Source organism: Sciurus vulgaris, assembly GCF_902686455.1.
Source record: "Sciurus vulgaris genome assembly, chromosome: X".
NCBI lineage: Eukaryota > Metazoa > Chordata > Mammalia > Rodentia > Sciuridae > Sciurus > Sciurus vulgaris.
The window spans coordinates 130,392,919-130,409,695 of record NC_136471.1 but is presented as its reverse complement, the minus strand read 5'-3'; the positions used below and the strand labels follow the sequence as shown (position 1 = coordinate 130,409,695).

The following is a 16,777-nucleotide window of genomic DNA, read 5'->3' as shown; positions in this document are numbered from 1 at the left end:
TTATCTCACATACTACAACAACAGGGTTGAATAGGTACAACAGAGACTATAGAAGCACAAAACCTAAAATCTTTACATCTGGCTCCTTATAGGAGAAATTTGCTGAACCCTAGACTGGAGAAAGTCACTTTACTTCACAAGGCATTGATTTTAACCCTTGTAAAAATGAGTTGAATAGAGTTATTAGTGTCCAAGATCCTCTTCAGAGATCACATTTGAATTCCCTGGAATTTAAGACACTATATCCTGAAAGAAATATAAACTGATGCTGACTGAAGGATATATTCACTTCTCAGAACACATGTGACTTTGAGAAGTTAAATCCTCATTAAATGGATATAAAAATTTACCACATAAATTGTGAAGACATGGAGTATTCCAGGTTGAATTCATTTCTGGGGGTTGGTGTTTAAGTACTTGGAGCAATCAACTCTATGCTGCGTAGCATCTTCTGCTTACTTTTCCCAGGGGCCTTACTAATTGTACCGGAACTCTGAAAACTCCAATAAATGGGTTAACTTACAATCTATAATGCTTTAAATGTGGGTCCAGAATATTGAGTTAGAAGTAAAAAAAATAATGTTAATATAACATTAAAATGCCAATTGAATTTCTTTGACTTGCTTTGAGGTCATTTATAGGCCACGTACAAAAAATATTAGTCATTATCATTGGAGAAAAACTTATTTGTGAAGAAAAATTTATCTTTATTAAAATATAATCAATTACATAATCTTGTTTGGTTTTTTGTCTTGGTTTAAATAATAAATGCTTCAGCAAATAAAAACCTCATGGATACCTTTATAAAATCATTAGGTCTGTAAATTTTTTAAGAGATAAAATTTACATTGGATATTTCTTCCTTTCTTATCATTTTCTTCTCTATTACTACCTACTGTACCCTATATTTGGTTCACATAATATGCTTATCACCATCAAATCATGTAGTTGAAGTTTGCTAAGAAACAGCCTAAAAATAAGTAAAATACATTCAATCATTATATGAAGATAAACAGTGAGTTGCAGTTCAGGCATTCTGTCCTTTATTCATTAAACATTTGTTGAGTGTCTACTATATGGCAGTTTTTCACCAGAAACTGGAAAAGTTCAGTTTTATGTTATACAGATCTATAGAAATTGAGAAGCTTCATGCCATGATACCTCTTGCTTTTCACTGCAAAATTTGGGAGAGTATCAGATCTAGGATTCTGTTAACTTCTTCAGTTTGTGGGAGAATTTTCTGGAGGAATACCAGAATGGTTGAGGGAGGAAGAAATCCCAGCCTGGCAATGCCCAGTGATACTCCATCTTCCCCCAGCTGAGATTCTATATGTGAGTGTTGGCATAGATGGAGAAAGCTAAGGATCTTCAAGATCTGAGGGAGGAACAGAGCAAAATGGCAGTGACATGGTATTGGGGCAGAACAACCTCTGCATACTGCTGTGTCTCCCAGAACCCAGCGGGAGGCTGAATGTTCAGTTCACAGTTTACATAATGCCCATTTAGCTCTGTTGCTTGGTAATACCCCATTTACAACCAAACTCAAAGAGCTGCTTTTCCCTTGAGATATGAAGTGGTAAAACCAGGGTATATGAAATATGAAAATCCTTTACAAATCATTCTTCACTGTTCCATGATGATCTGACAGTAGTAGAAATAGCCTCTTGGACTTGGAATAGGTAACCCTTTGCCATTGAACAAGAAATTCTCTGAGCCCTAACATCCTCATGTGTGAAATAAGGGATTTAGACTACATTGTCTTTGAAGTCTTACTCAGTTCTTCTTGCTATAGTTTTTGGACTTAGACTCCCAAGTAATTCAGTTTATACAGAGCTTGTGCTTCAGAGATATCACAGTAGCAGATGTTGTCATGGCAGTACCTGCTCACATCCTCTTGGCACTCACCATCTCTGCTGGCTTTTGCTGCAAGCACCTATGACTCTCTGCCAAAGGGATTTATCTGGCTTCCAAGACATACTTGGCTGGATATGCATAGGCATTCAAATCCCTGGGAGCAGTCCTCAATTAATGCCAAATGTGAATTGAAAAAAAGATCCCCCAGCATCCCTGTCCCTTGAGTGAGAATCTTCTGAAGTTGTTTCTCACCTACCCACAGCAATAACTTAGTTAATGCATACTGTGTTGGCTTCCTTTCTTTTCTTCTCTTTTGTTACCTCTAAATGAAGCAGTTTCACTGAGCTCTCTCTCAGGGTCTATATCTGGGAAAACCCAACTGAAGACCAGCCCCAAGCATGTTACTGTGATTCATCAGTAAACATGTATTAATTCACAGTGGGCAATTCCTTGAGGAATGTATTTTATTTGCCCCCATGATGGTTTCCAGATTTTGTAAATAAAAATATAAGACTTCAGTTAAATTTGAATTTAAGTTAACACATAATTATTTAGTATATTTCCTGTCCCAAATATTGTATAAGATTATGAGATAGACTAAAATATTCATTGTTTATTTGAAATTCAAATAAGATAATGGGAGTCCTTTATTTTATCTGTCTTCTGTAGTCCAGACTCTCTCTGAGGGCACTGAGCATTGCACTTACACTGAATTCCAGTGTACTGGAATTCCAGTGGGACTGGCTCAGAAGATGTAGAGTGTGGAGGAAGCAAAGCACACCTAAATAACAGTGTCCAGGGATAAAGATTGATCAAGAATGAATAGTAGATGGCTGTGGGCTGGAGGATGAGGAAGTACCAATTTAAAGAACTCAGGCAGGAAGACAAATACAAGGTACAACAAAACTGCAACCAAACATTGTTACCTTGTTAACATTGTTAACTTGGATTGTTCATTTCTCTCACCCTACTGACTAGCATATTGCCCCACTCATTTTTGTTTCTCAGTAAACGTTGAATGAATGGATGATAATAGGAAAGGAAGATTGATGGAAATTTAAGATTCTCACTGTCAGTTTTATAGAAAATGGTGCCCACTGAAAAATGTCCCGGGGCCATTTTGAGCAATGACTTGCATCTGATTATAGATGCATAGAAAATACGAATTAGTCTGTGAATTTAAAGAATGAGCTTTTCTGATTCTTTCTCATTTCTCATTGCAGGTATAATTAAACTTAAATCTTTTGTGGCTAGACAGGTATTTGAATACCACTTGTATGTTCAAAGCTAATTTACTTAATAGCCAACTTATCTGAACATTGAACAATATTATTGAAGCATTTAGATTGAGAGAAAGTTTGGGAGGAAAATTTTCATTTTCAGAAGAACTAATCAATTTACATCTTTAATGATATTTCCTTTTCTTTCTTCTGTAAAGGCGTAAAAGGGAGGATAAAATCTCAAAATCTCATTCTAGGTTCATTAATTCTAACTGTAGTTTCAAAGTTGAAAAAGGTTGTTTTTCTCCTCAGCAACTTATGTGGTATCTTCCATGTTCTTTCACAGAGAAAACTAAGGAGCATAGAAAAATAAGTGTCAGAACATAGATAACACAAAAGTAGTACCAACTTTTTCTCAGTTTTTTTTTTTTTTTTTGTGACTAGAAAAAAACATCTTTACAAAACAGCAAGTGGACTACTCCCCAAAGAGTAGTCCATTTATTCTATGGATGATGTTTTTTTTAAGTGAACATATTCACCTGTGCTAACACCCTATAAGCCACACGAGAAGGGAAGTAATCTGTATCATGACAGGATCAGTTATTTAGACCAAATCTATGTAAAATATATTTTTAAAATATTAAAATTACTAAAGAGGTTAAAAAAATACAAAAATATAGGATAATGTAAAACAACAAGTAATAGGAAAGGATATTGAGATATTAGAACCCTCATTCATTGCTGGTGGGAATACAGTAGTCACTATGGAAAACAGTTGGACAGTTCTTCAAATATTAACCACAGAAATTTCATATGAAATGGCAGTCGTATTCTTAGGTATATGACTAAAAAGTCCCAACTCTTCTGAAGCACAAAATGTTATCTCTACATCCCACATTGTTGAAGACTGTACTTCTAAAATTTCATAAAATTTGTTTTATCAACTCTTTGGACTATTTAAGAATGCTTACCTCCTAAGATCAGGAACAAGGCAAGGACTTCCACTGTCACCACTGCTATTTAAAATTATATTCAAGCTTCTAATCAGTACCCTAAGGCAAAGAAAAAATGGTTTGGAAAAGGGAGAAGTAAAGTAGATTTCATTTGCAGATTACATGATCATCTATTTAGAAAAGCCTAAAGCCTACTAGAACAAAAAGTTTGGAAAAATTACAGTACAACATTGCTATAAGGATGAACAATCAGAAACTGAAATTAAAAGGATAACATATAATACCATCAAGAAATATCAAATGCTTTGGGATAAATTTATCTAGTGATGTGTCACATCTATACATAGAACACTATAAAATATTGCTGAGGGAAATTTAAAAAGACCTAAATTAACAGAGATATTGTATCTATGAAGACTCAATATAATTTAGATGTCAATTCCTTCAACTTATCTACAGATTCAATGCAATCACAATTCATTTCTGGCAGGATCTATTGTAAGCTACATGAAAAATTCACATAGAAATACAAAGAAACTATAATAATCTAAACAACTTTGAACAAGAAGAACAAAGTTGGAAGACATATTACTTGATTTCTGGGCTACAGTTACTAACATATTGTGTTATTGGTGAAAAGGATAGATATATATCTTAATGGAATAAAGTAGAGTCCAGAAATATACTCACACATATATGGTCAATTCATTTGAAACAAAGATACCAAGGCAGTTCAATGTAGAACGGATAGTGTCTTCAACAAATGCTGCTGGAACAAATAGTCAAATTTGAGAAAATGAATCTCCATTCATACCATAAGCCATATATAAAAGTTAAAGCAGAATATAAGCTTAAATGTAGGAGTCAGGACTACAAAATAACTTGATGAAAAAAGTAGGGGAAAATCTTACTGATCTTGGCTTCGGCAGATATTTTAAAATAAGACCCAAGATTAGAAATTATTAAAGAAGATAGCAGAAAAATTGGACTTGGCCAAAATTAAAGGGATGCTCTTCAAATGACACATGAGTATGAAAAGACAAGTAGGAAAATGTGTTCACAAAACGTATTCAATAAAAGACTTATATGTGAATTATATAAGGAACTTATACAACTCAATGTCATGAGCACAACCTAATAAAAAAGATACTTCATACAAGAAAGTACACTGAGAGAAAATACATGAAAAGTAACCAAAATAACAAGATAAACAGCAAGGAGAATCATCAAGGGAATTTAGATATGCTGGGGACAAGGACGAAATACATGTAAAGTATGCTCCCAAGCCTGGTGTTTGTAAGTTGGCTATCTGCAATAATTACATTAAAACCGAAGTGACATGGGAAACTAACTTAAGGATCGCCAGAAACCTTTCTTTCTTTTTCATTTTTTGGGGAGTGATGAGAACTGGTGATTGAACCCAGGGGTGATTTACCACTGAGCTACATCCCCAGTCTTTTATACTTTTTTAAAAATTTTTTTGAGACAGTGGCTCACTAGGTGACTGAGGCTGGGCTCAAATTTGCAATCTTGCTGCCTCAGCCTCCCAAATTACTGGGCTTATAGGTGTGCACCACCACACCCAGCCACCAGAGATCTTCCTCAAATTCCTGGATAACAAAACAATTCTCTTTTAATCTAAAAACAGATGCTTTCCAGTTCCATGAACCTTGAGACCTTAGTCAATAAGTTTGAGGGACAATGTTTATGTTTAAACACAAAATACACTTTCATTGCCCCTATCTGTTAAATAAGAAAGTAGGATATCCTCTGATTGAAGTTTGGGCATAAATAATCATATGTGACTCATTTTACAAAGTAAGGGGGAAGTAGTCATTGAAAATAATCCCTCTGAGATATGGAGTATGAATTCCTTAAGAATCAAAGTGGCTATATATGGGATTTAAAATCTCAGTTAATATGCCCACCTGAAAAGCCTCACTTAACGTTTTTATCCTCCTTGAATAAGAGGCAAAAAAGACAAACATATTTTAAGTAGATATAGTTATTCATATTTACATAATTATAGTTTATTGAGCTATTACACTATGTGTCCCATCTTAAGCACTGCATGACAGTGGTTTCTTTGCAGGGAGGGTTGTTTTGTTTTTGATTTGAAGAACTTGCAGTCCACTAGGGAAAAAAAAAATTACTCGTTTTGATTTTTATTGAAAGTCTGCTGGGGTTTGGCCCATTGTTCTAGGTTATATCCATGAACAAAATAGACAAAACTTGTTACCCTTATGGGCTTGGATCTACCAGAGATAGCTCAAGTAACTGTGATACAATGTAGAATGTGATAACAATTTTTAGAGAGAAACAGTCTCCAGAATTAATGAAGAGGGGAGTGTCAAAAAAAAAAAAAGAGGGGAGAGTCATTCCCTTGGAGAAGGTATAAGGCATCATGGGAGGGGGGTGATGCATTGGATGTAGAAGGAAGAATTGGTTTTGATCTGGAAGAAGGAAAATGGTTTTCTAGTGGGAGAAAGAGAAAAAAAATGTTTGAAGGTTGAAAATAATTGAGAGCTAATTGGCATTCCTTAAGATGATTGGCCCTGAAAGTATGAGAATAGGAAGAAAGGAAGGAAGGGACAGAAAACAGGCTGAAGAGAGAAGACAGGGGCCTTGAATGTCAAGCTGAGGATTAAGGACATTATCCAAACATCTTTGAATAATTCTTAATACCTTCCTTTGAGGACTATGAAATTATTTTCTCAAATAAAAGAAAGTATTCTTATTTCTTTATTAGCCAGCCCAAAAGGAATAATCATGTTTATTAGTAATTTTAAAGACCTGCAATTAGGGGCTGGGTATGCCTCAGTGGTAGAGCTCTTACCTAGCATATGTGAGGCACTGAGTTCAATTCTCAGCACCACATATAAATAAATGAATATAATAAAGGTATATCAACATTTTAAAAATATTTTTTAAAAAATATGCAATTACATTGCACCTTTAATTGTTTAAACTAGGCTAAACTATCTAAATTTCTGTAAAAAAATAGATGAAATGAAAATTTTCAAATTGGCTGCTAATGGATGTTTCCTTTTCTTTTTTTGTTTTTTTTTTTTTTGAGTACTGGGGATTGAATCCACTTTATCACTGAGCCACAAACCCAGTCCTTTTTTTTTGCATTTTATTTAGAGGCAGGTTCTCAGTTGCTTAGGGCTTCAATAAGTTGCTGAGGCTGGCTTTGAACTCTTGATCCTCCTACCTCAGTTCTAGAGCCACTGGAATTAAAGGCAAGCACTACTGCACCTGGCTAATGGATGTTTCCTTTATCATCTCTCTATATAATCACACACACACACACACACACATACACACACACATACACACACACACACACCTCTTCTTTTGATGTAGGGACATGTGATCTAAGTCTTGTATTTGCTGTCAGCAGGCAGGCCATTTGGTAGGTATAACCAGCTATGATGTATAAAATCAGCAATCCAGTTGGTAGCTTTCAACATTATTAAGGAATGAGTGTTTCCAAGTTAAAAAAAGAAATAAAAATCCACAACTTACAGCCAAGAAATAGAGCTGGGAAATACACTAGAAATAAGTCTTGATTTCTCAAATTTTCTACTTCCAAGACTTTGCTCTCACCATCATGGCTACATTGAGCACCCTGGGTATTTCCCAAGCAAGAAGATTCTTCTTTTTAGAATCCAGTCCCTAGAAGGGAGAACAGTTCACTCATCTGAGAACACCATTATGCTATGCTAACATCTCTTTTAGCCCTTCTTATCTCAAAGAAAATGGGATACAGCATCTCTTTTCTTCCCACTCAATTCCCTTTCTCATAAGAACTTCAAATCACAAATCTCAGCCCTTCAGTGACTGACCACATTAATCTCCAAAATAAGCCTGGAGTGGACAGAAAGTCATGTTGACACAGTTTACCACTTGAGGAATTCACTTTCCTTTTGACCACCACCATTCCCAAGACAACTTCTATTCTGCATTATTTCTTCCTCTGGCATGCCATTCTTCTTAATGAAGAAGAATGTGGACTCGCTGAACTGCACATTTTCTTGTGAAATCATCCACCTATTTTTCTCAGTTTGGGAGTTAAATAGACTGCTGTTAGTATATTTAATTGAAAAGTCACCCCCTCCCTTTTTTGCAGGAAACTAAAGCTCTTAAGGAAACATCCCATTTGGGGTTGGTTAAGGTTACACAATTCAGTCAGAGATATATGTCCTCATTATATCTGCCTTGATTTGCTTTGCTGTCAAAGATCAGCTAGGAATAGTTTGCCAGAACAGACCCTGTTTGCAATGAAATGACAGAAACCAAGGTAAAATAATGTATAATGAAAGAGAAATGAACATATTCCAAATGTTTTGGAAACTGAAAAATATGGTTGTGAGGTGTTTGGCAAATGTCACTGGAGATTTGATATTCCTGTGCTTTAAATGTGCCTCCATTTTGACAAGTCTAACTAACTACCTGCACTTGGACATATGAGTCCTATGTTTCACCCAAAACCTTAACTATTTACTTACCATATGCCTTCGAAAAGAACCCATCTCAGATGTAACATTCCCATGGAATATCACAGAACTATTCATCCTCTTTTGAGCAACTGTACCAAAAAAATGGGTCTAGAGTAATGGCTTCAACTGGAATGATTCTGCTTCTCATGAACTATTTGTCAGTGTCTGAAGTCATTTTTTTTGGTTATTACAAAGAAGAAGGTACTACTGGTATCTACTGAGGTGAGCCAAGTATGCTACTAAACAGCCTATAATGTACAGGACAGCCCCCCACAACAAAGAAGTATCTAGCCCAAAAAGTCAATAATGTCAAGGTTAAGACATTCTGATCTAGAGAAAAAGAGGCATTCCATATCACCCATTAGTGTATGCCTCAAATGTCCCCTGCTATGGGAAGCCAATGTTTTCTAAAGTCTTTCTGGATCAGCATTTTCCCGCTGAGTTTAAATTTCTGGGTAGAATCTAGCATTAAAATTGGCAGCTTTCAAATAGCTTTAAGGTAGATGTGTTAAATCTCAAATTTGGATGAAACCCAAGAAAGTCAGGGGAGATGTTAAGCAGCACTTTGAAATCTAGGAGGGATGTAAGAACTATGTGCAGGTGGCTTCATTCCAGCTTAAAGTGCCAAATATCCCATAGTGAATTCTCTCATGGGAAGGAGCAAATTACTCATTTTCATCAGAGGTAAATGCTGAAACTGCAGTATGGTCTCTTCATACCTTCAGAAGTTGTCGCTTTATTCCCAGTGTAATATAACTTAAATTTTAACTGCATGGGATTTCCGATTTGGAAGGGTCAATGGAAGAACTATGATCAAAGTCCTGATTTCTGGACTTGTCCATTTCTGTGTTTCATGACAAATCTGATTTTTTTTTCTTAAATTAGTAACCTGTGCACCTTTACTAATAGTCAGAAAAAAAGTCCCTGGTAATAATTTACAAAAGGCAGAGCTACTCCTATTTGCATCCTCAAATATCTCAAAGCATGTGATTGTTTAAGTATATCTGGTTTCCAAGTAGCTGAGTGATGAAATATGATTGGCCTCTCAGTATCGATTCCTCCTCTCCTTCCTCTCACACTCTTCTTGGATAGCATTTGTTTGTTAGAATACAATCATTCTTCTCATAAAAGAATAAAGAAAAGGATTCTTTTCATCCTCAGGAAAAAGGTGAGCTGTTTGGGTTTCCTACCATGGAGGAGGATCTTGAAGGAGAAAATTGGCAGACCTTCTCCATTCCCTGGGGCTTCAGCAAGGCATCAGAGGATGAAGCAGAACATATTTGCCAGTGAGTAATGGTCTTCCAGTAAAAATATCAGGGGTCGGGTTGTTTTCTGAGATTAGCTTGTGCTTTTCAGTGGGGTGAATTTATATGGTCAAGGGTTGAAAGACATGTTGCAGAATTATAAAAGAATGATGCCTTTGATAAAAAGGTTAGAATTGTTCAGATAATTCTAATATTTAAAAAGAATATTGGAAGCAAGGCAGGAACAGCCTGTAAAACAGATACTACTTTGGTTGTTTATTTCCTTAAGAATAAATGTCCAGAGACACTTTTGAGAAAAGAAAAACTGATTTTAGCTGCTTTTTCTTATATGTGGCAAGATACTGGGCTATAATTCACAGTAAACTTTTGACTGCACTTTTTGCAAGGGAAATTGGATTGTGCTTTTTATTTTCTTTGAAAATGATATCTTCTCCATGGCAAATTTTATCTGTCAGGATGAAAAGTTTAGATTTTAAACAAAAAGTACTATGTTAGCTATGCAAATTTGTTTGTATTTAATTGCTTCTTTATGTTTAATGGTCCTGATAAATAAGTCTTTCTCCTTTGAAAAGAAACACAATTTTATAGAAAGTTCATAGTACTGCTGAGTGACTTATATTTTTATAAATGTAATTTTTTCTTGGGGCTGTCTAATTTTCAAATATTAGAAATTCATCAGTAATGCAAACACTTTGAAACACGGGTTGGAATGTTTCCAGTTGTTTTGCTATTTAATGTTTTCTCATTAATCACTGGCACTGTATTATAAGTCACTTATGAATTTGTTTAAATGATATTCTTTCAGTAGATTCTATGAGTATTGAGTATTTAAACATTGCAATAAGAACATTATGTGCAGGTCCAAGTATAGAGAAACTGCCACAGTCTAAGTGAAGCTCTCTAAATTCATAAAAATCATTGCCCTTGACTTTTACTACTTGGGACTTTGAGCCAAATAGGTTTGTGTTGCTATAATTTTCCATGACAATAATTACTTAGTGGCACTATTTATTTAGAAAAGTTTTGATGTGGGAACAAACGAAGCCTCCTTCTGCTATGCAGCTCACTGTAAGGAAAATTTAGAAATAGATGCTCTTATTCTATGGCACGAAAACACATGGGTCTGACATTTTGAAACTAGCCACTGTGTGCTTGTGACATAATTTCATTGGATAAATTTTCTTTTTAGCATACAAATTTCCCTCCTGATTTCATACTTCAAGGGTAAAATGACTGAATATTTGGGACATGGAAACTGACCACTTATAACATGGGATCCTGGCATTTGTGCCGCTTATCTTGCTCAGCCAGTAGCATTCAAAGAAATAGATTCAGCTCCAAACTCAGTGAAGCATATTGTTTATGGGTTTGGAAGAGAGTAGGTAACAAAAAGATTAGAAATATTCAAAATCAAATAATAAGGCCAAACTACTGAATTCCAGTTCACTACTTTTTTTGGTCTTATTTTTAATTCCATTATCTAGTGAAAGGTCTTGCTGTGTCTTGTTTTATTAGAATTAGTGCTGGAATGTCTCTAAAGACTGAAGTTCTTTGTTTTCCCTACATGCAGTTAATCATTTGATAGTCATTAGATGATTCAGATTAGTATTTATTTTTGTTTTTTTACACATAAATACTATTTAATTTTTATGAATCAACATAAAAAGCAACTATTATTCTAAATTCAGCTCAGGCTTCCAGGACAGGATGCTCTGAAGTGGTAATAAGTAAATGTGCTTCAAGAGTCAATGGAGGGGCTTAATTCTCAGAGAGCCAGAAGTGATAGTAAATACTCCAGTTTACTCAGCTGAGTCCCACCTCTGTTGCTGACTTCACAGGAATAAGACCTAAATCCTTAGTCTGTCCTTAAATCAGGCAGTTCAGTTCTTCCACACTGAGGGTTCTCATAGTCCTCTGTCCATGTGCCTTATGGGTGATCTGAAGGAGTTATCATAAGACTGATGTGAAGAAAATGGTTCCCTTCTTGAAGATTTATAACTCTTCAAAATTAAAACAGTTGAGGATTTTGTTGGTTTGATATTGATTAAAGAAAGAGCAGCTAGTTCCGTTGCTCGATGTATCAGCTGCATGGAATGGTTAGGGCCATGGTTTCTGGAACTAACGTGACTTTAGTGTGTATCGTGGTATCCTCACTTACTTATTGGATATATGACAAAATTTTCAGCTTCATTAAAACTCAGGTTCCATATTAGTGAAATGAGAAGAATCCCTACCTCAGGGGGTTGTAGGGAACAAGTGAATCACTATAAGAGTAGCTCATAGCACAGTATCTGGCTCATCAAATGATGTGATTTCTTGTGATTTTCTTATTGTTAATACTAATAGTGGTGAGAGTAGAGCCTTTCACAATCTTGTTTGAAAATTTTCAAGTTCAGTTTGAGTGAATACTATGGATTAAATGGCTATAATAATACTAATGGAAAGAATATTTCATTTAGGCTTTGAAAAGAGGAGGGAGTACAGGAGAGCAAGAGTGAGTATAATAAGTTAAACTTTCTAAATTTCTTTGTTTTTTAAACACAAAACTTAATGAAGGTATAATGAAAATAGGGTCCATTATTATATTTAAAAAAAAGTAAAAAATGAGTTGAGCTAATTTCGTTCAATAAATATTTATTGAGAACCTACCACTGTGAAAAGTGGTGGAATACAAAGATAATGATAAGGCTACAATGAGATGCCACACTACACCTCCTAGAAAGGCTAAAATAAAAATGCTGTCAATGCCAAGTGCTGGAAGGAATGTTGAAAAACTGGAATTGTCACACATTGCCAGAAAAATTTACCAGCAAAATGGGACAGCTAGTTTGGACATAGTTTGACAGTTTGTCATAGTGTAAACATATATTTGTCATAAGATCCATATGATCCCACTCCTGGATATTTCCTCTAGAGAAATTAAAACTTAATTTCACTCAATACCCTTTCATGCATGTTTTTACAATTCCATCAAAACTTTCTTAGACTGGAAACACCCAAATATCTAACATCTTTCAGTGATGAACGAACAAACTGCGTTAAATCCTCATAATAGAATACAACTAAGAAATAAAAAGAAACTATTGATATATACAACACATTAGATGAATGTCAAAGGCATTTTGCTGAATGAAATAAGCTGGTTGCAAAAGATCACATACAGTATGGGCCATTTATATGTCATTCTTGAAAAGATAAAACTATGGTAAGATAGAACAGATTAGTGGGTGTCAAGGGTTAGAAGTTGAGTGAGAGTGGGACAGCATGTTCCTATCCTAATTGGAATTCTGTATCCTGATTGTGGTCATGGTTATACAACTCTACATATTTGATAAAATTTATAGAACTGTTCACCAGAAAATTCAATTTTGCTATATAATTAAAAACATGAAAAATAAGAATGCAATTTTCTTGCCCTTGAGAATTTCATAAATTGAGGGACAAATTCAAAACTATTATAATACAGTGGAGTGAATGTCATGAAGATTTGCTTAGAGCAGAGCTTCTATCCAATGTGACATGCCATGCTGGTATGCCATGAATGGGTGATAAATGTACTCAGATGTTGCTGCACAAGGATTGTTGGAGCTGGAAACCCAGACCATATGCTTATGGCCATGAACAGTCTTGTCCATCTACTCTCAATTATTTTCTATGTTTTCTAAAATATAAACAAGTTTGGAAAAAGTGCTGGCTTAAGTGGAATCAAAGATTAGGAATACTGAATGACTGATTGGAATACCAGGGAAGGACTTCATAGTGGAAGTAGATGACTATTGAAGTCTTTCCCACTGCCCTGGGAATGAAATGATAAGTAGGTGATAGCTAGGCTAAAAGAGGGTTTCCCCTGGGAACAGGGAGAACACATCAGCAAATGAAAGGCATAGAGGGGTGAAAGGGTGGGATGTTTGTTGGGACCTCTAGGGTATTCAAGATTACAGGAGTACAAAGTAGGAGCAGGGGCTGGAGAGACAGACTTATAGATGACCTTATATAACAAATTGGCATTTTGTTCTGATAGTACAGTCTAAGTATTAGAAGTTGATGAGTGTGAAGCTGCAGAGAGCAGGCTGGAGGAATGATATACTGTGAGGAGGTATATGGTTTGGTCTTAACTGTCAAGTGCTCTCTTAATAGAAGATTGTCTTCATTCTTTCATCAATTATTATTTTATTCACTAACTCTTTGGTGAGCACCCACTAAATGCCAGGCATTCTTCTAGGTCCTAAGGATCTGAGTGACAAAGCAAAGGTCCAGCACTTATGGAGCCAATATTATAAGGTCTGAATAAGCAAAACATTGGAAAATTTATTACTGTGTAAAGTGACTCTGCAACATCCAGGTTAACAATATCTAGTAGATAGTAGCTGTGAAGAGCAGTTGTCTGTGCTGAAAATACAAATTGGGGGCCACTAGCACAGAGACAGAAATAGGAGCCTTAGAAGTTGGTTAAGTAATATTAGTAATATTTTTTTTTACCATAATTCTCAAGGATTTTCCATCAGGACTAGTCCTTATGTGAGAACTGTAGAGATGTCATCTAGTTTATGCAATAATCTCAAGAGTACTCATCTATCCATACTCTTTTTGTTATAACATACTGGTAATAAACTCCTGATATTCCTAGAAGAGACTGTCTTAAAATTAATACATAGTTCTTACATGCAGATGATTATGCTAAGCTCTAGGGGGAGTGGAAATAAATAGTAGACCTGGTTCCTGTTCTGGAAACTCTTGGACTCTATAAGGAAAGATCACCCCTGTATACTTTGTGAATGTTCATGGCACTTGAGCATAGCCATAAGCAAACAAGCAGAAATTCTAGGCTGTGAAGAAGACTTAATACTCCAGGATGTACACACAGGCAAAATAGTAAAGCAATCATCGAGTACACTTCCAAACGGAGTATATTCTGAAGTCAGTTACTGATGATGAATTTACAGTGGCTTGGAATGGCATAAGCCCAATTTTGGGGTTTGACTTTGAATAATGTAGACAAGCTAATGGTGTTTCATTTTAGTGAACAAAATTGGCCAGCTGTGTTGTTACAGCTATTGTGACTCAAGTACCTTTTGATGTACCATATTGAGGAAGCCCAAAAAACACACCATTAAAATTCCAGCTGTTCTGATAACTAGGAAACATAAGAAAATGGATTATCTTTTCTTCATCCTAAGGCCTCATATGCTCTGTGATGGAATTGGGATAAATTGAGCTTCAGAGGTGAAGCACTAAAGAGGTAAGAGTTTTAGAACCTTCTGGCCGGTGAAAACACCCATGGTAGGGAATCATTTGCTTACCCTTGTCCTCAGCTCATAATGGACTTTTGGTCATTTTAAGCGGAGTGACTGCTTATTTAGTGGGACACCATGGACATTTTAAGTGAGTGGTCTGCATTTCATGTTAATTTGTTTCACCTTTAAAATTATCATGGTTCTACTTGTTTACATTCAGTAAAGAATTATACTAAATTAACTACATATTTAACTTATTTCCTTTTTCCTTATGATAGTTGAGAGTATAGACATCTCTGCTATTTTGAAGGTGTCTTGATTGCACTCAGTTTCATTAATCAGCATCATGTTGGATACTAGAGGGAAAGAGGAGGAAATTATGTATCATTCTCAGTTCCATACTGCATAGGAAGTCTTCAAATAAATTCCTAACAGTTCTTCACCATAAAATATTCATTTGCTAATATTCATATGACAAATTTCCTTTGAATTGTTGGTTTTAAGGGATACTTGAGATGCCTTTTGAGTCTTAGTTCTAATAGACTTTAAAAGATCTTTATTGTCTTTTTATTTTAAAATTCTTATACTTGTAAAAATTTTAAAATACTGAAATGAATAAAGTAGCAAGTGAAGTCTGTGTAAGGGAAGAGAAGTTAAGTATAGAATAATGACCAAGGATGTCTATTGTGTGTATGACTTGGTAATGAATTTGGTAATGAAACACCAATTTCACATTTTGGTGGGACTCTTTTGACAAGGAACTTGTTTCCAAATTGCTGAGCAATAGTGTTCCTTGCATCCAGGGGCTCATCAAAATAGCTACATCAAAACCACTGTGTTGAAGATCTGGTATTGCGATACCCCCTGCTTTGCTCTTTCTGCTAAGGATTGCTTTAGCTATTCTGGGCTTCTTATTCTTCCAGATGAATTTCATAATTGCTTGCTCTATTTCTGTAAGGTACATCATTGGGATTTTAATTGGAATTGCATTGATTCTGTATAGCACTTTTGGTAGTATGGCCATTTTGATAATATTAATTCTGCCTATCCAAGAACATGGGAGATCTTTCCATCTTCTAAGATTTTCTTTAATTTCTTTCTTTAGTGTTCTGTAGTTCTCATTGTAGAGGTCTTTCACCTCTTTTGTGAGATTGATTCCCAAGTATTTTATTTTTCTCGAGGCTATTGTGAATGGGGTAGTTTTCCTAACTTTTCTTTCTGAAGATTCATCACTTGTATATAAAAATGCATTGGATTTATGAGCATTGATTTTGTAACCTGCTACTTTACTGAATTCACTTATGATTTCTAAAAGTTTTCTGGTGGAATTTCTGGGTTCCTCTAAATATATAATCATGTCATCAGCGAACAGGAATAGTTTGATTTCTTCTTTTCCTATTCGTATGCCTTTAATTTCTTTGGTCTGTCTAATTGCTCTGGCTAGAGTTTCAAGGACGATGTTGAATAGAAGTGGTGAAAGAAGGCATCCCTGCCTTGTTCCAGTTTTTAGGGGGAACGCTTTCAGTTTTTCACCATTTAGAATGATATTATGGCATTTGCAGGTAAATGGATGAAATTAGAGAATATCATGCTAAGTGAGATCTCAAAAAAACAAAGGACGAATGATCTCGCTGATAAGCAGATGATGACACATAATGGGGCGTGGGAGGGGTTATTGTTAGGGTTAGGGTTAGGGTTAGGGAGGGGGGCAAGAATGGAGGAAGGAAAGACTGTATAGAGGGAAAAGAG

General features: G+C 35.4%; 1 protein-coding gene across 4 annotated transcripts in view; it reads left to right on the top strand.

Moving 5' to 3' along the window:
* Positions 1 to 16,777, top strand: part of FRMPD4 (FERM and PDZ domain containing 4) — a 912,953-nt gene that overhangs the window by 44,923 nt on the left and 851,253 nt on the right. For 3 of the 4 annotated variants that reach the window (XM_079123114.1, XM_079123113.1, XM_079123119.1), the window contains exon 3: positions 9,691 to 9,815. In XM_079123114.1, the coding sequence (XP_078979240.1) occupies positions 9,721 to 9,815 (95 nt within the window). In that variant the 5' untranslated portion in view covers positions 9,691 to 9,720. Of the gene's footprint in view, positions 1 to 9,689; positions 9,816 to 16,777 lie in introns of those variants that run through there. The other variant, XM_079123116.1, reaches the window with a different exon arrangement.